This window comes from Gorilla gorilla, chromosome 6 (genome assembly GCF_029281585.2).
Source record: "Gorilla gorilla gorilla isolate KB3781 chromosome 6, NHGRI_mGorGor1-v2.1_pri, whole genome shotgun sequence".
Lineage (NCBI taxonomy): Eukaryota > Metazoa > Chordata > Mammalia > Primates > Hominidae > Gorilla > Gorilla gorilla.
This window is the reverse complement of record NC_073230.2, coordinates 158,066,727-158,092,135: the sequence shown is the minus strand read 5'-3', so window position 1 is coordinate 158,092,135 and position 25,409 is coordinate 158,066,727. Positions and strand designations below refer to the sequence as shown.

The 25,409-nt window shown below is 47.7% G+C and overlaps 1 protein-coding gene across 2 annotated transcripts; it reads left to right on the top strand.

The window, feature by feature from the left end:
* Nucleotides 1–889: 889 nt before the first annotated feature.
* ZNF425 (zinc finger protein 425) lies at nucleotides 890–25,409 on the top strand. 2 transcript variants are annotated; one of them, XM_063708833.1, is made up of 4 exons: nucleotides 890–1,127; nucleotides 9,865–9,991; nucleotides 15,898–16,056; nucleotides 22,628–25,409. In XM_063708833.1, the coding sequence occupies exons 2-4, from the start codon at nucleotides 9,943–9,945 to the stop codon at nucleotides 24,580–24,582; spliced, it is 2,163 nt and encodes a 720-aa protein (XP_063564903.1). In that variant the 5' UTR covers nucleotides 890–1,127; nucleotides 9,865–9,942; the 3' UTR covers nucleotides 24,583–25,409. The 2 variants fall into 2 exon arrangements, with proteins under 2 accessions (XP_063564903.1, XP_018887318.3); XM_019031773.3 differs by lacking the exon at nucleotides 890–1,127 and adding an exon at nucleotides 2,196–2,340.

Genomic DNA, 25,409 nt, shown 5'->3' with positions numbered 1-25,409 from the left:
CTGTGCTCAGGCAATCCTACTGCCTCAGCCTCCCAAAGTGCTAGGGTTACAGACGTGAGCTACTGAGCCCGGCCAGAGAATCTAGTACCTTTTAAAGGTTTAAATAGGAAATTTTTGCCATCTAAAGACAGTCACTATGAGACATCCTAAGAATCTTGGTCTCCACAACCCCTTATCTTAACCCAGACACCCTTTCTATGAACCTGGTCTTCAGATAGCCAATTGCCAATCAGAAAATCGCTGAATCCGCCTGTGACCTGTAAGCACCGCTTAGAGTTGTCCCGCCTTTCCTGACAGAACCAGTGTACACTTTACATGTATTGACTGATGTCTTAAGTCTTCCCAAAACGTGTACAATCAAGCTGTAACCCAACCACCTTGGATACATGTTCTTAGGACCTCTTCAGACAGTACCTTGGCCTTCCTCACTCATATTTGGCTCAGAATAAACTTCTAAATATTTTACAGTTTGACTCTTCGTCAACATGGATGAATCACAAAAGCATTACGCTTTTGAGGAGCCAGTCACAAAAGGTTACATCATACTGTATGATTCCATTTATACACCACTTCTAAAAAGAGAAAACTAGGTTCCAAGAGCTGATCAGTCCTTGCCAGGGATCCAGGTGTCGGAGGGAGTGACTATAAAGCAAATGAAGCACAGAAGAGAATGGCAGCACAAGGAGTTTCAGGGTGGGACAGGGCTCTTCCGTATCCTGGTTACAGTGGTTACTACACGTATCCATACATATGTGAAAATTCATAGAACTTTACACCCAAAGAAACGTTAGTTTTTTTGTTTGTTTGTTTTTGTTTTTTTTGAGATGGAGTCTCCCTCTGTCGCCCAGGCTGGAGTGCAGTGGCGCGATCTCGGCTCACTGCAAGCTCCGCCTCCCGGGTTCACGCCATTCTCCTGACTCAGCCTCCCGAGGAGCTGGGACTACAGGCGCCCGCCACAACGCTCGGCTATTTTTTTTTTTTTTTTTGTATTTTTAGTAGAGACGGGGTTTCGCCGTTAGCCAGGATGGTCTCGCTCTCCTGACCTCGTGATCCGCCCGCCTCCGCCTCCCAAAGTGCTGGGATTACAGGCGTGAGGCACCGCGCCCATCCGAAACGTTAGTTTTAATGTAAGTTTTTTTTTTAACCCTTTAATCAGTAAGGTGCATCTACATTTCACGATTCCGGGACAAATACAGATGTGCACACGCTCCTCAGCCTATGCAGGGACTATTTTATTTCTCATGGACATCCTTTCTAACTACACACTTTTCATTTGTTACTTTAGCCCGACACCTAAAACATGACTAGGACAGAATGCGAGGTTGATTTTCTGGGGACAGTCGCCACCCCCTTCCTTGCCCTCTCTCTCCTTTCTGTCTTTCCCTGGTTTCCCCTTCTGCGTCTTCCCACCTCTCCCGTTTTTGCGTCTTCGTGTTTCTCACGCCCTGTGTCATGGCCTCCTCCGTCTTCTCCCGCTCTGTCACAGTCTCCCGCCGGGGGCTAGGGGTGCCCGGCCCGCATCCCTGGGCGACCCTGAGTCCCCGCAGGCGGCCCCGAGGCCGGGGTGGCTTCCGCATGGGGTCTCAGCCCGAGGCCTTTCTCTGCCAATGAGGGAGTGTGGACGCTCGGGGAGCCCAGAAGGGCGCTGCACCCACGGGGACCGGACGTGGTGGGCGGACCCCTCCTCCGCGTCCCCGACGGGACATGCCCGGGGCCCCCACGGCCTCCGCGCCCCCCGCGGGACGGACACCCCGGGCCACCGCGCGCCCCCCACCACCTACCCGGCCTCGCTGGATTCCCGGGACGCCCCTCACAAACGAAGCCCTCGAGCTCATCCCTGACTTGGGGGCAGCTTTGGAAGGAACAGCACCGGACTCTCCCCTCTCGCTGCCTCTCAGTCCGGGTTTCTGTGGAGTGCGTCTCCCAGTCGCTGTCCCTACTCTCTCCCTGTTCCTGCTCTCTCCATGTTCACCTGCCCCTCCGTGTCCCCTCCCGTCAGCTCCCTCATCTCGTCTTCGACCGCATCCCTCGCATGCAGATCCGGGAGTCCAAGGGTCCCTCAAAGACCGGCGTGCTGCGGCCTGCACGGAGGGTGCCCGAGCCCCTCCTCTGAGGACCGACTCCCTCTGGCGGTGCCGCTCCTCCCGCCCGCAGGGGGCGCTATGGAGCGGAGCGGCCTCCGCTGCCGAGCGCCGAGTCCCAGCATGCACCGCGCCCGGCCGGCTCTGCCTTTGGGGGCCAGCAGGGCTGTTCCTGGGAGTCGGGTTGGGGCGGAGCGGAGGGGAGGCCGTGCCAGGCAGGGCCGGTTCGTGCGGAACCGCCATGGCCGAGCCGGCTTCGGTAAGAAGGGCCGGTGGAGGATGCAGGCTCTGTCGAAACTCGGGTCCCTGTCGCAGCTGGATTGGGGTCCGCGTCCAGGGAGCGGGGCGGCTGTGGCCTGGGCCTGGGGGTTGGCAGTGGCCCACGGACTGAGCTCCGGGCTGGGCTGGAGAAGGCGCAGTCTTGCTGCGTGTGCTGTTCTGGAATTGACCTGGGGAAAAGCTGGTCTGGCCGGGCTTGGCCGCGCGCGTCTGTGGCCCCGGCCACTCGGAAGGCTGAGGCGGGAGCAGCGCTTGAGCCCGGGAGCTCTGCGCTGTATATGCGCTAGGTCCGTCGCGCGGTGCCTCTGAGTTCTGCATCTGTGTGGTGACCTCTCGGGAGCGGGGACCACCAGGTTCCCCAGGGAGAGGGAACCGGCCCAGCTCGGAAACCGAGCAGGGCAAAACCCCAGTGCTGATCGTTAGTGGGATCGCGCCTGTGAATAGCCACTGCCCTCCAGCCTGGGCAACAGCCAGACCCCGTCTGTTTAATAAATAAATAAAAGTTGGTTTGGGAGAAAGAATCCGGGTGGGAAACATCTGTTTCTCGGCCTGTTGTAGGCTCAGATCAACAACGCTGTCCCTGCCTTCAGTGACGGGGCTCTGAACCTCGGGGTCTCTCTGGGGCCTGTGCTCTCCTGCTGAAGGTAGTTTCAGAGAAGCACATCAGTGTTAAGCAGATGAGAAAAGGGAGAAGGAAGACTGGAACTGAGAGAAATTGGAGACCGCTCCCTCTAGGAAAGGACAGAAAACTTAAAATGAATTGGGTGGTTAGCGTAAATCGAATTTACCGTAAATGCTGTAGTATTGTAATGTAGTATTGAACATTTGAGCACTGGTTTTAGAGTTTGAAAGGCATATCCTGAGGCTTAATCCAGGAAACCCTGTTACATTCAGTTAAGTATAACTTGCTTAAGTGTGCAAGTTTTTCTTGTGCCCCCAATGAAATTTTATAATCTTAGGAATGTAATGCTCCTTATTTGCATTTGATTCTTCCCTTTTGCCTCCCACCCCTTTTCCTCAGCCTCCTTTGGCAGGTACAGATTCTTTTTCTGATTTCTCCAAGCTTTGTTTCTACAGCCAGGCTTTCTTTTTTTCTCTTCTCTTTAAGTGATTGGGAATCTCCTGGAATATTCCTCTCTGTTCTGGGAAAGTTTGTGGTAGCTCTTCTTTGTACATTGAATTTATAGAAAATGTGGTAACAGTTTATTGGCTAATGTATTATTTGGGATAAGCAAGGAAAAATCGTGTTCTTGATTTTCCTTTCCACTGTAGCAGTTTAATGCTAATTGTAAATGTGGTCATAAATGGGAATTTTATAGGTGGAAAACACATGGGTGGCCGGGCGTGGTGGCTCACGCCAGTGATCCCAGCACTTTGGGAGGCTGAGGTGGGCGGATCACCTGAGGTCGGGAGTTCGAGACCAGCCTGACCAACATGGAGAAAGCCCGTCTCTACCAAAAATACAAAATTAGCCTGGCATGGTGGTGCATGCCTGTAATCTCAGCTACTGGGGAGGCTGAGGCAAGAGAATCGCTTGAACCCAGGAGGCAGAGGTTGCAGTGAGCCGAGATCGTGCCATTGCACTCCAGCCTGGGCAACAAGAGCAAAACTCCGTCTCAAAAACAAAACCAACAACAACAACAACAAAAGAAACATATGGGTGAGGTACAATAAAACTGTAGAGGAATTTGGTTGAAATCACATTGTAAAAATAACAAGGCCATCCGGACATGGTGGCTTAACGCCTGTAATCCCAGCACTTTGGGTGGCCAAGACGGGCGGATTATGAGGTCAGGAGATCGAGACCATCCTGGCTAACACGGTGAAACCCCCTCTCTACTAAAATTACAAAAAATTAGCCGGGCGTGGTGGCGGGGGCCTGTAGTCCCAGCTACTTGGGAGGCTGAGGCAGGAGAATGGCGTGAACCCGGAAGGCGGAGCTTGCAGTGAGCCAAGATCACGCCACTGCACTCCAGCCTGGGCGACAGAGGGGACTCCATCTCAAAAATAAATGAATAGCAAGGCCAGGCCAGGCGTGGTAGCTCAGGCCTGTAATCCCAGCACTTTGGGAGGCCGAGCCAGGCGGATCACGAGGTCAGGAGATCAAGACCATCCTGGCTAACACGGTGAAACCCCGTCTCTACTAAAAAGACAAAAAATTAGCCGGGCGTGGTGGTGGGCGCCTGTAGTCCCAGCTACTCGGGAGGCTGAGTCAGGAGAATGGCGTGAACCCGGGAGGCGGAGCTTGCAGTGAGCCGAGATGGCATCACTGCTCTCCAGTCCGGGCGACAGAGCGAGACTCCGTCTCAAAAAAAAAAAAAAAAAGCAAGTCCGGGCGCAGTGGCTCACGCCTGTAATCCTAGCACTTTGGGAGGCCGAGGCGGGCGGATCAACTGAGGTCAGGAGTTCCAGACCAGCCTGGCCAACATGGCGAAACCCGGTCTCTACTAAAAATAGAAAAATTAGCCGGGTGTGGTGGCACGCGCCTGTAATCCCAAGTACTCGGGAGGCTGAGACAGAAGAATCTCTTGAACCTGGGAGGCAGAGGTTGCAGTGAGCCAAGATTGTGCCACTGCACTCCAGCCTGGGGACAGAGTGAGACTCCGCCTCAATAAATAAATAAATAAAAATAAAACAAGTTTGAACTTGTTTGTCATAATAGCTGATACTTAAGCTTTCAGGGCTTATGATAGTTTAGATAGAATTTTAGCTCTGAAACTTTTATCTCCAAAAGCCTAAGTGTTAAACGTCAGGTCTCCTAGATTCTCTTATTGGGAGACTTGTAGTGCTTCTGACCACCATTTTCTATATACTTGGGAAGAGCCTTAGCCATCTTTCAAGATGTCCAGTGCTTTGCTTGTAGGCTGTCATCTATATTTATAGCACAGAATCTGAAAGGAGTGAAAATGGAATTTTCAAAAGTTACACATGTTCTGTTGCTTCCCTATTGCCACAGTGGATCTGTCCTCAAACACCAAGGAAGAGCCGCCCTGGTTAGTTCAGTCCATACTAGAGGTTGTAGGTTAATGGTCCATGAGCCAATCATGGCTTGCAGACATTTTGTTTGAAACACCCCTGTTAAAATTGGGAATTTTAGTTGCCAACATGAGTTCACATAAAATGATCTATGTTTCCAGTTTCTCTTTAAGAAAATGACACATCCCAGGCCGGGTGTGGTAGCTCACACCTGTAAATCCCAGCACTTTGGGAGGCCGAGGTGGGTAGATCACCTGAGGTTAGGAGTTCAAGACCAGCCTGGCCAACATGGTGAAACCCCGTCTCTACTAAAAATACAAAATTAGCCGGGCGTGGTCGCACATGCCTGTAATCCCAGCTACTCAGGAGGCTGAGGCAGGAGGACTGCTTGAACCAGGGAGGCAGAGGTTGTAGTGAGCCGAGATTGCGCCATTGCACTCCAACCTGGGCGACGGAACGAGACTCCGTGTACAAAAAAACAAAAACAAAAACAAAACCCACGTCTCAATGTAAAACACAGCTACAAAACCTGTAGAAGGTGACACTGGAGAAAATCTTTGGAACCTAGGGCACAGTGGGAAGTCCCTGGTGTTGTACCACAAGCACAATCAATAAAGGGAAAAAAGTGATAAATTGGACATAATCAAAATTTAAAACTTGCTTTTTGAAGGATCCTGTTAAGAGGGTGAAAAGATACGGACTGGGGCCAAAATTTGCAAACCACATATCTGACAAAGGACTCCTGTCTAGACTATGTAAAGAGCTCAGCTAGGCAAGGTGGCTCCTGCCTATAATCCCGGCACTTCCGGAGCCTGAGGCAGGAGGATTGCTTGAGCCCCGGAGTTTCAGATTAGCCTGCGCAATGTAGCAAGACACCATCTTTATTTAAAAAAAAAAGAATCTTCCTTGGACAGTTAAAAAAAAATCCAATTAGAAAATGGGCAAAAGATGGCCGGGAGTGGTGGCTCACACCTGTAATCCCAGCACTTTGGGAGGCTGAGAGTGGGCGGATCACGAGGTCAGGAGATCGAGACCATCCTGGCTAACATGGTGAAACCCCATCTCTACTAAAAATACAAAAAAAAAAAAAAAAAAAAAAAAAAAAAAAGCCGGCGGTGGTGACGGGTGCCTGTAGTCCCAGCTACTCAGGAGGCTGAGGCAGAAGAATGGCGTGAACCTGGGAGGTGCAGCTTGCAGTGAGCCGCGATTGCACCACTGCACTCCAGCCTGGGTGACAGAGCGAGACTCCGTCTCAAAAAAAACAAAAAAAAAGAAAACGGGCAAAATATATAAAGTGGCATTTCGCCAAAGAGAATATTTTCATGGGAAAAAACACATAAAAAGATGTTTAACATCATTACTCATTAGGAAAACCAAATTAAAGCCACAGTTAGAGATCACTATACACCTATTAGAACAGTTAAAAGTAGTGACATTGCCAAATGCTGGCGATGGTGCTAAGAAATGCTGTCTTATAGATTGCTGGTAGGAATGTGAAGTGGCGACCAGGCATAATGGCTCAGGCCTATAATCCCAGCACTTTGGGAGGCCGAGGTGGGCGGATCACAAGATCAGGAGTTCAAGACCAGCCTGACCAACATAGTGAAACCCCATTTCTACTAAAAATACAAAAATTAGCCGGGCATGGTGGGGCACGCCTGCAGTTCCAGCTGCTCGTGAGGCTGAGGCAGGAGAATCACTTGATCCCGGGAGGCGGAGCTTGTGGTAAGCCGAGATCACGCCACTGCACTCCAGCCTGGGCCACAGAGCGGGACTCCCTCTCAAAAAAAAAAAAAAAAAAAAGGAATGTAAAATGGCCCAGCCACTCTGGAATATAGTTTGGCATTTTCTTTAAAAACTAAACAAATACTCATCATATGACACAGCAGTTGTAGTCCTGGGCATTTATCCCAGAAAAATAAAAACATGCCCACCCCAAATCCTGTACATGATTGTCCATAACAGCTCTTTTGTTAATATCCAAAAAGTTAAAACCAAAATATTTCTCAGTAGCTGAATGGCTAATCAAACTGGTGCATCCATACCATGGAATACTACTCGGCAATAAAAAAAGAAATGAAATACAGTCCTGGGTTGCTTAACGACAAGAATGTGTTTTGAGAAACACATTGTTAGGCAATTTTGTGGTTGTGCAAACATCAGAGTGTGCTTCCAAAAACCTAGATGGTATAGCTTATTTCTCCTAGGCTACAAACTTGCATAGCATGTTACTGTACTGAATACTGTAGGCAGTTGTAACACAATAGTAAGTATTTGTGTATCTAAACATAAACGTACAGTAAAAATGCAATATTATAATCTTATAGGACCACTGTTGTATATGTGGTCTCTCACTGAAGCATCATGTGGCACATGACTATATTGGTAAACATGACAACTTGGATGGATCTCAAGGACATTATGCTGAGAGAAAAAAGTCAATTTCAGAAGGTCGCATACCATGTGATTCCATTTATATAACTTTTTTTGTTTGTTTTTTTGAGACAGAGTCTCATTCTGTCACCCAGGCTGGAGTGCAGTGGCACAGTCACAGCTCACTGCCAACTACTCCTCCCAGGTTCAAGCAATTCTCCTGCCTCAGCCTCCCGAGTAGCTGGGGCTACAGGCATGTGCCACCATGCCCGACTAACTTTTGTATTTTTAGTAGAGACGGGGTTTCACCATGTTGGCCAGACTGGTCTCAAACTCCTGCCTGCCTCAGTCTCCCGAAGTACTGGGATTACAGGCGTGAGCCACTGTACCCAGCCAACATTCTTGAAATGGCAGAATTGTGATGGATAATAGATTCGTGGGTATGATTATAAAGGGTTGGAACAAGGGAGCTCTTTGTGGTGATGGGATGCAGTTGTCTCTCAGTATCTGCAAGGGATTGGTTCCAGGACCCCTCACAGATACCAGAATCCATGGATGCTCAAGTCCCTTATATAAAATGGTAGAATTTACATATACCCCGTGCACATCTTCTTGTACATAAATCATGTCTCAATTACTTATAATACCTAATACAATATAAACGCTATGTAAATAGTTATGCTGGATTTAAAAAAATTTGTAGGATATTGTTGCATTTTAAAATACATTATTTAAAATTTTACTTTATTTTATTTTTTAATAGAGATGAGGTCTTGCTATGTTGCTCAGGCTGGTCTCAAACTTGAGCTCAAGCAGTCTTCCCACCTCAGCCTCCCAAAGTGCTGGGATTACCATACCTGGCTTTTATTTTTAAAGCAGTTTTGATCTAAGGTTGGTCGAATTTATGGATGTGGAACCTGTGAATACAAAGACTGACTGTAGTTGTGTTTTTTGATTGCAGTGGTGGTTACATGAGTGAGCGTATGCGATGAAATAACAGAATTATATGCACACATTGCACCAATGTCAGTTTACTTGTTTTGATATTGTATTATAATATACAATATGACCTTTTGGGTAAACTGGGTGAAGGGTACATGGAACCTTTTTAAAAATAATTTTTGGGCCAGGCGTAGTGGCTCGTGCCTTAATCCAGGCGTGCCACCACACCCAGCTAATTTTTGTATTTTTAGTAGAGATGAGGTTTTACCACGTTGGCCAGGTTGGTCTCTCGAACCAGGCGTGGTGGCACACCCCGTAATCCCAGCTACTTGGGAGGCTGGGGCAGGAGAATCACTTGAACCTGGGAGTCAGACTTTGCAGTGAGCCGAGATTGAGCCACTGCACTCCAGCCTGGGTGTCAGAGAGAGACTCCATCTCAAAAAAAAAAAAAAAAACTAGGCTGGTTTCGAACTCCTGAACTTAATCAGTCCTCCCGCCTCAGCCTCCCAAGTAGCTGGGACTATAGGCACACTTACATGGAAGCCTTCTGTGCTGTTTTTACAACATCTTGTGAATCTATAATTATTTCAAAGTAAAACATTTTTCAAAAACTGACACATCCAGCAATACTAGACCCAGTCTTCCACAGCAATAACTGGTTGCTGCTAAGTAAAGCATCCCTTTTTAGATGGTCTTTGTGCTCAAAGGCCTGCTATTCATTCATTCATTTTAGTTTATTTTTATTATTTTTGAGACAGAGGCTAACTCTGTAGCCCAGGCTGGAGTGCAGTGGCAGGATCTCAACTCACTGCAACCTCTGCCTTCCGGGTTCAAACGATTCTCCTGCCTCAGCTTCCTGAGTAGCTGGGACTACAGGAATGTGCCACCACGCCCAGCTAATTTTTTAATTTTTAGTAGAGATGAGGTTTTGCCATGTTGGCCAGGCTGGTCTCTCAAACTCCTGACCTCAGGTGATCCACCCACTTTGGCCTCCCAAAGTGCTGGGATTACAGGCGTGAGCGACTGGGCCCGGCCCATTCATTTTACTTGGCTCCGGTGGACATTTGTGACCCCTTTGTTGTTTATTTTATAATATGGCACCATCCAGAAATAATTAACATGTTTTCTTTCTGTATCTCAATAAAGTAATGGACATTGAAAAACAAAGTAGCTGTAAAGTAAAAATGTATGTGTATACTATTTGTGATTCCAGGTAACTGTGACATTTGATGATGTGGCCTTATATTTTTCGGAACAAGAGTGGGAGATCCTGGAGAAGTGGCAGAAGCAAATGTATAAGCAAGAGATGAAAACCAATTACGAGACCCTTGATTCCCTGGGTAAGATGAGCTTCTAAGGAATCACTTTTTAGGAACCAACCTAATAGTACCAGGCTTCCTTCCCTGTATGAGCCGTGGGCTGGTTGAATATGATACTGTGCCCAGTTTACATTCATAATGTCTCCTCCCTTTCCTATAATGGCCTGGGAATATTAAATTCCTTTTTATCCAGTGGTATCTTTGCCTTCAGTATTATTAATACTCTAAATTCTCTGTCTCCCACCTTAACCCTCCCCAATGTCTCCCACAATTAGAATTACTAAGTAATCTGGCCAGGCGCGGTGGCTTACGCCTGTAATCCCAGCACTTTGGGAGGCTGAGGTGGGTGGATCACCTGAGATCAGGAGTTCGAGACCAGCCTGATCAACATGGAGAAGCCCTGTCTCTACTAAAAATACAAAATTAGCTGGGCATGTTGGTGCATGCCTGTAATCCTAGCTACTGGGGAGGCTGAGACAGGAGAATCGCTTGAACCCGGGAGGCAGAGGTTGCATTGAGCCAAGATCGTGCCATTGCACTCCAGCCTGGGCAACAGAGCAAGAGTCCATCTCAAAAAAAAAAAAAAAAAAAAATTACTAAGTAATCTAATTGCCCCTTTTTAAAAAAAAGTGTATTCTTTTATTTCTTTAATACTTTCATGCCTCCTTATTGTGTTGCCTGCCTGAATAAGATGAATTTCTCATCTTCAAGGAACTATTGGTTTCACGAAGGGGACAGAGTGATTAAGTGAGAATAAGCTGGGATGCAACATAGTGCATGGTGTGAATATAACAGGCAAGAAAAGGGTAGAGGAAGGGAGGAGAGAGCAGTGGGATGGGACACTTAGGTAACTCCAGGGACATACTCAAGGAGTAGATTAAAAAGATTAAAGAGAAATTTGGGGAAATTATAACTTGCTGCTTATCCGGCTTATTCTGACACATTCTTGTATCATTAAAACCATTTCTTTTTTTTTTTTTTTTTTTTTTTGAGACGTCTCACTCTCACCCATACTGGAGTGCAGTGGTGTAATCTCCGCTCACTGCAACCTCTGCCTCCTGGGTTCAAGTGATTCTCCTGTCTCAGCCTCCCAAGTAGCTGAGACTACAGGTGCCCGCCACCGCGCTGGCTAATTTTTTTTTGCATTTTTAATAGAGACGGGTTTTCATCATGTTGGCCAGGCTGGTCTCGAACTCCTGACCTCGTGATCTGCTCACCTCAGCCTCCCAAAGCGCTGGGATTACAGGCATGAGCCACCACGCCTGGCCTCATTAAAACCATTTCTACTGGTATCAATATAAGTGATCTCAGTCTAGCCTGAAGGACTCATTCCCTGCTTGGGGGATTTATATTTTATTGTGTGAGATAGGAATGACAAGAGTTAACCATGTGAAATTAGGGGGAAGACAATTTTAAGCAGAGAAAAACTAGGGCAAAGGCCCCAGGGTAGGAGTGCCTGGGCTCAGGTTGTTGAGACCTACACTGAGCCTGTGGTAGGATCTGCACAGAAGGCTGGTGAGAAAGGGATGCCAAGGCAGGAAGGGCCCCAAAGGACAAGATAAGGAGTTGGATTTTATTCTCAGCACAAGGGGAAGATGATGGGGGGATTTAAACAGAGGGGAGTGATTTACTTTTAAAATGGTTACTTGGGTTGCTATGTGGAGAATGAATCATAGTGGACAGCAATGAAAGGAGAGACACTAGCCAAGAGTGTTGGCCATTCTGGTGCGATTTCATGGCAGCTGAACCAGGTAGGTAGTAATTAAGACAGAAGAAGATGGTCTCCAGATAGGCTTTAGAGGCAGAATCCTAGATTTTGCTGATGGATTAGATGTGGAAAAAAAGAAGAATCAACTCCTTGATTTTTGGTTTGAGTATCCTGATGGCGAGTGGCTTTGTTCACTAACAGGAGGAAGGTTAGGGAGGTCGCACATTTGGGCCACATTACATCTGAGATGCTCATATACATTTCCATGGAAACATAAAGTATGTGAAACTGGAATTCCATGTTAAGGTTAGGACTGGATTTACAGAATTGGAAGACGTTATAGTGCTGGTATTTTAAACTATGGGGCTGGTTTGGGATCATCCAGGGAGAATGTGTAGACAGAAGAGAAAGAGACCTGGGACAACCCCTAATTTAGAGGCTAACCTGAGGACGCCGAGGCCCAGGAGCCAGCAGGGTGGGACAGATGAGAGCTGTGTGCTGATCCAGTGTTGTTTTGAGGTATCACAATTAGTGTCCTTCAACTTGGAAAATTTAGCCAGATTTTTCCAAATTTTAAAAATCAAATGGTATTACCTGCCAGTGATTTTCCGTATAGAACATCCAGATCCCAGCCCCAGAGCTTAGGATTTAGCAGGTTCGGGCTCAGGCCCAGGGATCTACATTTTTCACAAGTACTTGAGGTGCTGCTAATGCTGGCGGTACCCACTTCCCTTGGAGATGAAGCCTTGATCTGAGGGCTGAGCTGTAGCTGACACCACCAAAGGCTCAGAGGAAGAGGCTTCCTGCTGCCTACTCTGAAGACCCTGTACTGATTTGTGAAAACCCTTCTTTTTTTTTTTTTTTCTTTGACGGAGTCTCGCTCTGTCACCCAGGCTGGAGTGCAATGGCACGATCTCGGCTCACTATAACCTCTGTCTCCCGGATTCAAGCTATTCTCCTGCCTCAGCCTCCTGAGTAGCTGAAATTACAGGCGTGCGCCACCACACCTGGCTAATTTTTATATTTTTAGTAGAGACAGGGTTTCACCATGTTGGCCAGGGTGGTCTCAAACTCCTGACCTCAGGTGATCCGCCCGCCTCAGCCTCCCAAAGTACTGGGATTACAAGCGTGAGCCACCGCACCCGGCAAAAAACCCTTCTTTTAGGCTTATGCCACTAGACTGCATTACTCTCTACCTCTTAATCACTGTTATTTAACAACTTCCTGTTTCTATCACTTCACTGATCAAGAATGTTGTTACCTCGATATTCACCAGGCATGGTGGCTCACGCCTGTAATCCCAATACTTTGGGAGGTCGAGGCAGACAGATCACTTGAGGTGAGGAGTTTGAGACCAGCCTGGCCAACATAGTGAAACCCCATCTCTACTAAAAATACAAAAAAAAAAAAAAAATTAGCCAGCGTGGTGGCACACGTCTGTAATCCTAGCTACTCGGGAGGCTGAGGTGGGAGGATTGCTTGAACCTGGGAGTTGAAGGTTGCAGTGAGCCGAGATCACAACTCTGCAGTCCAGCCTGGGTGACAGAGTAAGACTCTATCTCAAAAAAAAAAAAAAAAGAAAAGAAAGAAAAGAAAAAAAGAATTTTGGTACCTCAATAGTGAGGATTGGATGTCAGCCATCTCATCAGAAAAGTTTAGTGATTGAAGTTCCCTCCTTAACTCCCTGTAAGTTTTCTTTTTTCTTTTCTTTTTTTTTTTTTTTTTTACTCACAGTGTTCTCATAATGATCACTTTTTTAAATCCACATCATCCTTAACCTGTCTGCTTCCTTTAATTATGTTGTGAAATATTGGGCTGGGCACAGTGGTGCATGCCTGTAATCCCACCACTTTGGGAGGCCAAGGTGAGTGGATCATGAGGTTAGGCATTCGAGACCAGCCTGGCCAACATAGTGAAACCCCATCTCTACTAAAAATACAAAAAATTAGCCTACAAAAAATACAAAAAAAAATGGTGGCGCACACCTGCAATCCCAGCAACTCAGGAGGCTGAGGCAGGAGAATTGCTTGAACTCAGAAGGCGGAGGTTGCAGTGAGCCACTCTGTGCCACTGCACTCCAGCCAGACTGTGCCCTGCACTCCAGCCTGGTGACAGAGTGAGACTCCATTTCAAAGAAAAAAAAAGAGGCTGGGCGCAGTGGCTCACGCCTGTAATTCCAGCACTTTGGGAGGCTGAGGCAGGTGGATCATGAGGTGAGGTGTTCCAGACCAGCCTGACCAACTTGGTGAAACCCCGTCTCTACTAAAAATACCAAAAAAAAAAAATTAGCTGGGCGTGGTGGTGCACCCCTGTAGTCCCACCTACTCAGGAGGCTGAGGCAGGAGAATCGCTTGAACCTGGGAGGCAGAGGTTGCAGTGAGCCAAGATCACACCACTGCACTCCAGTATGGGCAACAGAGCAAGACTCTGTCTCAAAAAATTTTGTGAAATATTGCAGAGGATATTTAAACTGAACAGTCTTTTTTTTTTTTTTTTTTTTTTTTAGACAGAGTCTCTCTCTATCACCTAGGCTGGGTACAGTGGCACAATCACAGCTCACTGCAGCCTCAAACTCATAGGCTGAAGTGATCCTCCCAACTCTGCCTGCTGAGTAGCTGGGACCACAGGCATATACCACTGCACCTGGCTAATTTTTAAAATTTTTGGGCCAGGCGCGGTGGCTCACGCCTGTAATCCCAGCACTTTGGGAGGCCAAGGCGGGTGGATCACGCGGTCAGAAGATCGAGACCATCCTGGCTAACACGCTGAAACCCCATCTCTACTAAAAATACAAAACATTAGCCGGGCTTGGTGGCGGGTGCCTGTAGTCCCAGCTACTTGGGAGGCTGAGGCAGGAGAATGGCATGAACCTGGGAGGTGGAGCTGCCAGTAAGCCGAGAGCATGCCACTGCACTCCAGCCTAGGCGACAGAGTGAGACTCCGTCTCAAAAAAAAAAAAAAAAAAAAAAAATTGTAGGGATGGGGTCTCCCTATGTTGCCCAGGCTGGTCTCAAACTCCTGGGCTCAAGCAGTCCTCCCACCTCAGTCTCCCAAAGTTCTGGGTATACAGGCATGAGCCACTGCACCTGGCCTGAACTAAACAGTCTTGGTAAGGCTTTATTCTATTGTCATTCATGTCATTTCAATGGCTTTCATTTTTTTGACTTAACTTTGATCTCACGTCTCTAGGAATCGAAGTCAACTATGAAAATGATTTTTATTGTGGGTAATGGTAAAAAAGAGAGAGAGGCCGGGCACGGTGGCTCATGCCTGTAATCCTAGCACTTTGGGAAGCTGAGGTGGGCGGATCACTTGAGGTCAGGAGTTCGAGACTATCCTGGCCAACATGGTGAAACCCTGTCTGCTAAAAATATGAAAATTAGCCAGGCATGGTGGCACGCACCTGTAATCCCAGCTACTCGGGAGGCTGAGGCAGGAGAATTGGATGAACCTGGGAGGTGGAGGTTGCAGTGAGCCGAGATCGCACCACTGCATTCCAGCCTGGGAGACAGAGCGATACTCTGTCTAAAAAAAAAAAAAAAACAAGCGTCACGGGGCTGGGCGCGGTGGCTCACCCCTGTAATCCCAGCACTTTGAGAGGCCAACACAGGCAGACTGCTTATGCCCAGCAGTTTGAGAGCAGCCTGGGCAACATGGCAAAACGCTCTCTCTATAAAAATACAAAATTAGCAGGGCATGGTGGCGCATGCCTATAGTCCCAGCTACTCAGGAGGCTGAGGTGGGAGGATCAGTTGATCCCCGGGAGGCAGAGGTTGCAATGAGCCAAGATTGTGCCACTGCACTCCAGCATGGGTGACAGAGTGAGACCCTGTCTCAAAAATAAAATAATAACGATAATAATTTTTAAAAATAATTTTTTTTGAGACGGAGTCTCGGTCTGTTGCCTAGGCTGGGGTGCAGAGGCGCGATCTCTACTCACTGCAACTTCCATCTCCCAGGTTCAAGTGATTCTTGCACTTCAGCCTCCCGAGTAGCTGGTATTACAAGCGTGTGCTACCACACCCAGCTAATTTTTGTAATTTTAGTAGAGACGGAGTTTGCTATGTTGGCCAGGCTGGTCTCTAACTCCTGACCTCAAGAGATCTGCCTGCCTTGGCCTCCCAAAGTGCTGGGATTACAGGCGTGAGCCACCACGCCTGGCCAAAAAAATTATTTAAGTATGCAGTAAACTCAAAGTCTGTGTGGACTCTATTTGCAGGGTATGCTTTTTCCAAGCCAGATTTGATCACATGGATGGAAGAAGGGAGAATGCTATTAATCAGCGAACAGGGATGCTTAGATAAAACAAGAAGGACAACTAGCCCTCCTACTGATGAACAGTTGAACATGAAGAATACTGGAAAGTTGCTATGTTTTGGTGAGTAAGATGGATTTAAGGTCATGAATTATTTAATTTTCCTAGCCTTGTTTCCTGAATCTTTCTTTTTGGATATCTGACTAGATCTAGTCAATAAAAAAAGTTATTTTGATGGAGAATGTTAGTTTTCTTTACTCAAGAGGGTAGCAAATGTGGGCTGGGCATGGTGGCTCACGCCTGTAATCTCAGAACTTTAGGAGGCTGAGGTGGGTGGATCACCTGAGGTCAGGAGTTCCAGACCAGCCTGGCCAACATGGTAAAACCCCATCTCTACTAAAAATACAAAAAAATTAGCTGGGCGTGGTGGCAGGCACCCACAATCCCAGCTACTCTGGAGGCTGAGGCAGGAGAATTGTTTGAACCTGGGAGGCAGAGGTTGTGGTGAGCCAATGTCATGCCATTGCACTCCAGCCTGGGAGACAGCGCGAGACTCCATCTCAAAAAAAAAAAAAAAAAAAAAAAAAAAGAGGGTAGCAAATGTGAGACTGTATTATGTATTACTCTCATACAGAAAGTTTTATATAGATATATAATTTTTTTTTTTTTTTTTAAGACAGAGTCTTGCTCACCCAGGGTGGAGCCCAACTGTGCAATCTCGGCTCACTGCAACCTCTGCCTCCCGGGTTCCAGGGATTCTCCTTCCTTAGCCTCCAGAGTAGCTGGGACTACAGATGCCTGCCACCACACCTGGCTAATTTTTTTGTATTTTTAGTAGAGAAGGGGTTTCACCATATTGGCCAGGCTGGTCTCAAACTCCTGACCTTGTGATCCATCCAACTCGGCCTCCCAAAGTGCTGGGATTACAGGCGTGAGCCACCGCGCCCGAAACCCGGCTAATTTTTTGTATTTTTAGTAGAGATGGTGTTTCGCCATATTGGCCAGGCTGGTCTCGAACTCCCGACCTCAAGTGATCCACCCATTTGCTCTTCCAAAGTGCTGGGATTATAGACGTGAGCCACCATGCCTGGTGTGGTGATATATGTTATTTAAAAAAAAACAAATCCTGGGAAGAAGATGACAATTCCTTGTAAAGAGCAAGGGATGGCCGGGCGTGATGGCTCATGCCTGTAATCCTAGCACCTTGGGAGGTCAAGGCAGGCGGATCACCTGAGGTCAGGGGTTCGAGACCAGCCTGGCCAACATGGCGAAACCCCCTCTCTACTAAAAATACAAAAATTAGCCGGGGGTGATGGCGCATGCCTGTAATCCCAGCTACTCGGGAGGCTGAGGCAGGAGAATTGCTGGAATGCAGGAGGCGGAGTTTGCAGTGAGCCGAGATTGCACCACTGCACTCCAGCCTGGGCGACAGAGTGGGACTCCATCTCAAAAAAAAAAAAAGACAAGAACAAGGGATCCATTTGTCAAACCCCTGAGAGGAAAAACCACCTCCTTGTCACACTGTCATGTCCATTTGAATATACAGAAATGAAAAACCCTCTAATTTTGTACAAATTTTTTTTTATTATACAGAACTTTAAAACTTGGGTTTTTAAAACTCCTTTTGAATTCCTTGTGACATAAGGGAGTATTTCACTTTTTATAGTGCGCGAATGCTTTTCTTTTTTTTTTTTTTTTTGTGAGATGGAGTCTCACTCTGTCGATGAGGCTGGAGTGCAGTGGCACCGTGTGGGCTCACTGCAACCTCCATCTCCTGGGTTCAAGCAATTCTCCTGCCTCAGCCTCCTGAGTAGCTGGGATTACAGGCACCCACAACCACGCCTGGCTAGTTTTTATATTTTTAGTAGAGATGGGGTTTCACCATGTTGGCCAGGCTGGTCTTGAACTCCTGACCTCAGGTGATCCACCCACCTTGGCCTCCCAAAGTGCTGGGATTACAGGCGTGAGCTACCGTGCCCGGCTGCACAAATGCTTTTCTAGGTTCTTGGGAGTCAAGGAATCCTCTGAAGCAGGAGACTCAGGCCAGGAAGTGTGTCCAAGCCCCATCAACAGGATAAAAGAATTTCCTGGTCAGGCGCGGTGACTCACGCCTGTAATCTCAGCACTTTGGGAGGCTGAGGAGGTCGGATCACATGAGGTCAGGAGTTCGAGACCAGCCTTACCAACATCATGAAACCCGTTTCTACTGAAAATACAAAAATTAGTCAGGTGTGGTGGCAGGCTCCTGTTATCCCAGCTACTCAGGAGGCTGAGGCAGGGGAATTGGTTGAGCCCTGGAGGCAGAGGTTGCAGTGAGCCAAGATTGCGCCATTGCACTCCAGCCTGGGCGACAGAGCGAGACTCTGTCTCCAAAAAAAAAAAAAAAAAAGAAAAAGTAAATAAAGAATTATCAAGGGTTTCATTTCATTGACACTGTCTATTCATTCACTCATCTAACCAATATCGAGTGCCTCCCACAGTCACAGGAGTACGTTAATATTACTTTAGGCGAGGGCAAAAACTTTATATAATGTATGTGTATGTATACATATGAATAAAACAATTGTTATATTCTAGATGTTGATCGTCTTACTGACATGGCAATTAAGTTAGCCAATTATATTGAACTATACATAGTCGAATTAGTCAACTATAAAATAAGATTGCATATGACTTAATAAAATAGTAAGTAATCCCTAATTCTGTGCTATAGGGATTTAGAGGAGAAGGAGCGGAGGAGAGAGAGCAATATCCCAGGAGGACTCTAAAAGGAATTAGGATATAAATAGCAAAAAATGGGCAGATTTGGTTAGAGAAAGAAGAATCAGTAGGGGTCATACATGAACTGAAGCTCAAAGATAGGAACAAATCCATTACATTTAGAAAACAGAGAAGACTAGGCTGGGCGCCGTGGCTCATGCCTGTAATCCCAGCACTTTGGGAGGCTGAGGCGGGTGGATCACGAGGTCAAGAGATCGAGACCAGCCTGGCTAACATGGTGAAACCCCTATCTCTACTAAAAATACAAAAATTAGCCAGGCGTGGTGGCAGCTGCCTGTAGTCCCAGCTACTCAGGAGGGTGAGACAGGAGAATGGCGTGAACCCGGGAGGCGGAGGTTGCAGTGAGCCAAGATCGCGCCACTGCACTCCAGCCTGGCAACAGAGCGAGACTCCGTTTCAAAAAAAAAAAAAGAAAGAAAAAAGAAAACAGAGAAGACGCCAACCTGCCTGTAGCTGAATGTTACTCTTGGGACATAGTGGGACATGGGAGGAAAAACATAAATTGGTGTTAGACGACCTAAGGCCAGGATTGCCAAGGTGGAAAGTTTGACTTCATCCTATAGAATGGGAGGAGCTTGGAAAGATTTTTATTTTTTTTCTTAGACGGAGTCTTGCTATGTCACCAGACTGGAGTGCAGTGGTGCAATCTCAGCTCACTGAAACTTCCACCTCCCGGATTCAAATGATTCCCCTGCCTCAGCCTCCCGAGTAGCTGGGACTACAGGCACACTCCACCATGCCTGGCTAATTTTTTGTATTTTAGTAGAGATGGGGTTTCACCGTGTTGGCCAGGATGGTCTCCATCTCCTGACCTCGTGATCCACCCACCTCAGCCTCCCAAAGTGCTGGGATTACAGGCGTGAGCCACCACACCCAGTCCTGGAAGGATTTTTGAGTACCAAAGAGTTAACAACTTTGGTAGCTATCCCTAAAAATAAATGTTGTTCCCTTAGTACAAGGTGGTGCTCAGCCAATAATCACAGCTGCTCGTCTGCCTGGGTTAAATAGTAAAAGCATGTCTTTAGGAAGATTTAACTTCCAGTGATGAGGAAGGGGATTCAAGGTAAATATACTTTCATCACAATCCAGGCAAAAGGTATTAGTGTTAACTTACTAAATCATATGATCATGTTGAAAACATCACCTGTGTTGTCCTTAAGGTGACCACAGAGCACAATGAGAGTCCTCTGGGGGCAGTGTCACTTGGGTTTCCTCCCAGGTTAGGAGATTAAAAAATGCCAACATGGTGAAACTCTGTCTCTACTAAAAATACAAAAATTAGCCAGGCGTGATAGTGGGTGCCTGTAGGCTGAGAGTTTGCTCAGGTACAGTGGTTCATGCCTGTAATCCCAGCGCTTTGTGAGGCTGAGGCAGGAAGATCAGTTGAAGCCAGGAGTTTGAGACTAGCCTGGGCAACATAACAAGACCCCATCTCTACAAAACATAAAAAAAATTAGCTGAGCATGATGGTGCGTGCCTGTAGTCCCAGCTACTTGGAGGTAGGGGCTAACGTTGGAGGATCACTTGAGCCCTGGAGGTCAAGGCTGCAGTGAAATGTGATCATGCCACTGGACTCTAGCCTGGGCAGCAACATAGTGAGACCTAGCTCAAAAATAAATAAATAAATAAATAAATAAATAAATAAAGGGGAGAGAGTTCCATTATCCAGTTCGACAAGACTTTGGAGGAAAAGCAGTTCTGAAATATAATGGCTTAAGTGAATGTCTGCAATGGCCCTTTCCAGATCTAGTGGGTAATAATGATAACTCAGGTTCCTCTATTTCCTGTCATCATGTCTTCTACTTTGGGAACAGTAGTGATTATGCTATATAAATATATCATTCTTGGCCAGGCGCGGTGGCTTATGCCTGTAATCCCAGCACTTTGGGAGGCCAAGGTGGGCAGATCACGAGGTCAGGAGATCGAGACCATCCTGGCTAACATGGTGAAACCCCGTCTCTGCTAAAAATACAAAAAATTAGCTGGGCGTGGTGGTGGGCGCCTGTAGTCCCAGCTACTCAGGAGGCTGAGACAGGAGAATGGCATGAACCCGGGAGGTGGAGCTTGCAGTGAGCAGAGATCGCGCCACTGCACTCCAGCCTGGGCGACAGAGCTAGACTCTGTCTCAAAAAATTAATAAATAAATCAATAAATCAATAAAACATTCTTATAATTCAGAGTTTTTTGGAAAAGGAAAAAAATTCTATGGTGTTATTTGTGAATTCAGTAAGCTGTCATTTTTATATTCCTAAGAAAAATATTTTCTATTAGCATTTCTTCCAGAAAATCTTTCCTGAAATCTCTGGTAGAAGGGAGACAAGAATATGGCCCTAAGCTGTCCTCCTTAAAATTTTTTTTTTTTTTTTTTTTTGGAGACAGTCTCACTTTGTCACCCAGGCTGGAGTACAGTGGTGTGATCTTGGCTTGCTACAACCTCCATCTCCTGGGTTCAAGAGATGCTCCTGCCTCAGCCTCCCGAATAGCTGGGACTACAGGCGCACATAACCACACCCAGCTAATCTGTGTATTTTTAGTAGAGACAGGGTTTCACTATATTGACCAGGCTGGTCTCCAACTCCTGACCTCGTGATCTGCCCACCTTAGCCTCCCAAAGTGCTGGGATTACAGGTGTGAGCCACTGCGCCTGGCCACCTCTTTAAATATTTGCCATTTATTTCATAGATGTAATGGTATAGTCAGATGATCAGAGTAACTCATTTTCACTGTCTCCAACTTCTGCTTACCCTATAGTTCACAAGATGTGAACTATGAATTTCAATTTGCTTGCAATTTTTTTCATGCTAAGTTATTTCTTAACACATGGTGAAAGGAATATAAAAGTTAAATATGATTTACCCGCAGGAGGTAGATTGACAAAGTCATTGAGATCAGTGGGATTCCCTTTTCTACTTTTGTTAGTGACATGAAGACAGTCCTTGAATGGCTAGGCACGGTGGCTCATGCCTGTAATCCCAGCACTTTGGGAGGCCAAGGTGGGTGGATTGTTTGAGGTCAATTTGAGACCAGACTGGCCAACATGGTGAAACCCTGTCTCTACTAAAAATACAAAAACATTAGCTGGGTATGGTGGTGGATAGTCCCAGCTACTCAGGAGGCTGAGGCACAAGAATTGCTTAAACCGGGGAGGCAGAGGTTGCAGTGAGCCGAGATCACGCCACCGCACTCTAGCCTGGGCAACAGAGTGAGACTGTCTCAAAAAATTTTAGGCCGGGCATGGTGGCTCATGCCTGTAATCCCAGCACTTTGGGAGGCTGAGGTGGGTGGATCAGGAGGTCAGGAATTCAAGCCCAGCCTGGCCAAGATGGTGAAACCCTGTCTCTACTAAAAATACAAAAATTAGCCAGGCGTGGTGGTGGGTGCCTCTAATCCCAGCTACTCAGGAGGCTGAGGCAGAGAATTGCTTGAACCCAGGAGGTGGAGGATGCAGTGAGCCAGGATTGTGCCACTGCACTCCAGCCTGGGCGACAGAGTAATACTCCGTCTCAAAAAAAAAAAAAAAGAAAAAGAAAAAAAATTTTTTTTTAAAAGGCCAAGCGCGGTGGCTCACGCTTGTAATCCCAGCACTTTGGGAGGCCGAGGCAGTGGATCACGAGGTCATCCTGGCTAACATGGTGAAACCCCGTCTCTACTAAAAATACAAAAAATTAGCCGGGTGTGGTGGCGGGCGCCTGTCGTCCCAGCTACTCGGGAGGCTGAGGCAGGAGGATGGCGTGAACCCGGGAGGCGGAGCTTGCAGTGAGCCGACCTCGCACCACTGCAATCCAGCCTGGACAACAGAGCGAGACTCTATCGCAAAAAATAATAATAATAATAAATTTTTAAAAGACAGTACTTGAACCCATTTATAGGGTAGACATATCACTGATGAGAGTGATACTTCTTTCTGCTCCAGATGACGAAGGAACTCCCAGGACAAAAGAAGAGAGTTGCCGTTTAAACGGTCCTCAAAAACAGGACTTGTGTGCTGCCTTACGAGGGAAAGAGAGAAAGATTTTATTAGCTCAAACAGCCACCTTCCAGTCTCCAAGTCTCCGAGAAACAGAGATTCTAAATAAAAAAGTCAGCATCACAGCATATGATCCAGACAAGAAAGACCTGCGGCATAAGCCTCGGGAGACCCCAGGGCGCTTAGAAATTCCCACAGGGCCAAGATGCTATTCCTGCTATGTCTGTAGGAAAGTCTTCCAAGTAAGGAGGGATTTGCTAAAGCACAAACGGAGCCACTCCAAGAGCCAGCTCTGCAGATACCCAAAGTACAAAAACTCGTCCAGAGGGAAGTCCGAACTCAGGCGGACGCAGAGGCTCCTGTGTCAGAAGAAGCGGTTCCAGTGCAGTGAGTGTGAGAAGAGCTACTTCTTGAAGGGCAGCCTCGTCACTCATCAGGTTGTCCACACCGGCCAGCGGCCCTACCCATGCCCTGAGTGCGACAAGACCTTCCGGTACAGGGCCAACCTGAAGAAGCACCTGTGTCTACACCGCGGGGAGCGGCCGTTCTGCTGCGGGGAGTGCGGCCGGGCCTTTGTGCAGCAGTGCGAGCTCACGGAGCACTTGCGGCTGCACAGCGGAGAGAAGCCCTTCCAGTGTCCGCAGTGTGACCGGTGCTTCCGCCTGAAGAGGGGCATGAAGGTCCATCTGTCCCAGCACAGCGGGAAGAGGCCCTTCCACTGTCCCGAGTGTGGCCGGAGCTTCTCCCGGAAGGCTGCCCTGAAGACCCACCAGAGGACGCACAGCGAGGAAAAGCCGTTTTCTTGTGGTGAATGTGGCAGGAAATTCATCTACAAGATTAAGCTGGACGAGCACATCAGAGTTCACACGGGAGAGAAGCCCTTTTCGTGTCCCGAGTGTAACAAAAGTTTCCGCCTCAAGAGAAGCCTGAAAGCCCACGGGCTGCAGCACAGTGGGAAGCGGCCCTTCCAGTGCCCGGAGTGCAGCAGGGGCTTCTTCTGGAGGAACGCCATGCGCGCCCACCAGCGCCTGCACAGCGAGCAAAAGCCCTTCCCCTGCGCCGAGTGCGGCAAGCGCTTCACGCGGCCCTCCAAGCTTGCCTGCCACACCAGAGTCCACGACAGGCAGAAGGAGTTTCCCTGCGGCGAGTGCAAAAAGACCTTTTCTCAGCAGTCGCGGCTCACGCAGCACCTGAAGGTCCACACCACGGAAAAGCCGTTCTCCTGCGCCGAGTGCGGCCGCAGTTTCCGCCGGCGCGCGCATCTCACAGAGCACACGAGGCTTCACAGTGGCGAGGAGCCCTTCCAGTGTCCCGAGTGCGACAAGAGCTTCTCCTGGAAGGCCTCCATGAAGTTCCACCAGCGGATGCACAGGGACGAGAAGCCCTTCGCGTGCGGTGAGTGTGACAAGACCTACACGCATCAGTCTCAGCTCACCGAGCACCTGAGGCTGCACAGTGGAGAGAAGCCCTACCAGTGTCCTGAATGCGAGAAGACTTTCCGCCTCAAGGGAAATCTGAAAAGCCACCTGCTGCAGCACAGTGGCCAAAAGCCATTCTCTTGTGTGATGTGCGGCAAAAGTTTCACTCAACAGTACCGGCTCACAGAACACATTCGAGTCCACAGCGGGGAGAAGCCCTTCCAGTGTCCGGAGTGTGACAAGAGCTACTGCATCAGGGGCAGCTTGAAGGTCCACTTGTATAAGCACAGTGGAGAGAGGCCCTTCCAGTGTCCCGAGTGTGGCAAAGGCTTCCTCCAGAAGAGAAGCCTGAAGGCCCATCTGTGCCTTCACAGTGGGGAGAGGCCTTTTTCTTGTGATGAGTGTGGAAGGAGCTTCACGTACGTGGGGGCGCTCAAGACCCACATTGCAGTGCATGCCAAAGAGAAGCCCTCCAGCCTCTAGGTCAGGCCATGCAGCAGTCACGCAGTCAGCTTTCAGGAGGTGCCAGCAGCTCTGTTGGCTCAAGTTGAGGCAGGTTGAAGGATTCACAGGGTAAGATCGGGCACAGTGGCTCCGGTCTGTAATCCCATTACTTTGGGAGGCCCAGGTGGGAGGATCGCTTGAGCCCAGAAGTTTGAGACCAGCCTAGGCAACATTGCAAGACTCCATCTCTACAAAAAATATAAAAGTCAGCCAGGCGTTGTGGTGCATGCTTGTGGTCCCAGCTACTTTGGGAGGTTGAGGCAGGAGGATCGCTTGAGCCCAGGAGGCAGAGGCTGCAGTGAGCCATGCTCACACCACTGCACTCCAGCCTGGGTGACAGAGCAAGATCTTGTCTCAAAAAAGAAAAAAAATCACAAAATACTGGCTACAGACACACTGGAAGGGTGTGTGGTCTGCAGAACTCTATGGCTCCTTGACAAAAGTTCCAAATAATCCATAGACAGTCAAAGAGACATCTCCCTCAATAATCGTCATAGGAAAGACGTGCCAGTTGTGGAGGAAACATTCACACTGATCTGCTAGTCCAACGATCTCTTCAGTGTCATCCAATAATCCCTTCATTAAATTCAGAAACTACAGCCTGAGTGAAGAAATGTTACAGCCAGGAACATATTCCTCAGTCAGCTTTTCCATTACCAGGCCATTTTACTTAAATCTGTATTAAAGTCTTCAGTTTTCTCTCATAGTGGATTTTCATTCTCTCTCAGATGGTGAGAGGGCTTCTGTTTCTTGAATGTTTCCATATTGCTAAAAATAAATGTCTTCCACTATCTCATTTGTTAAAA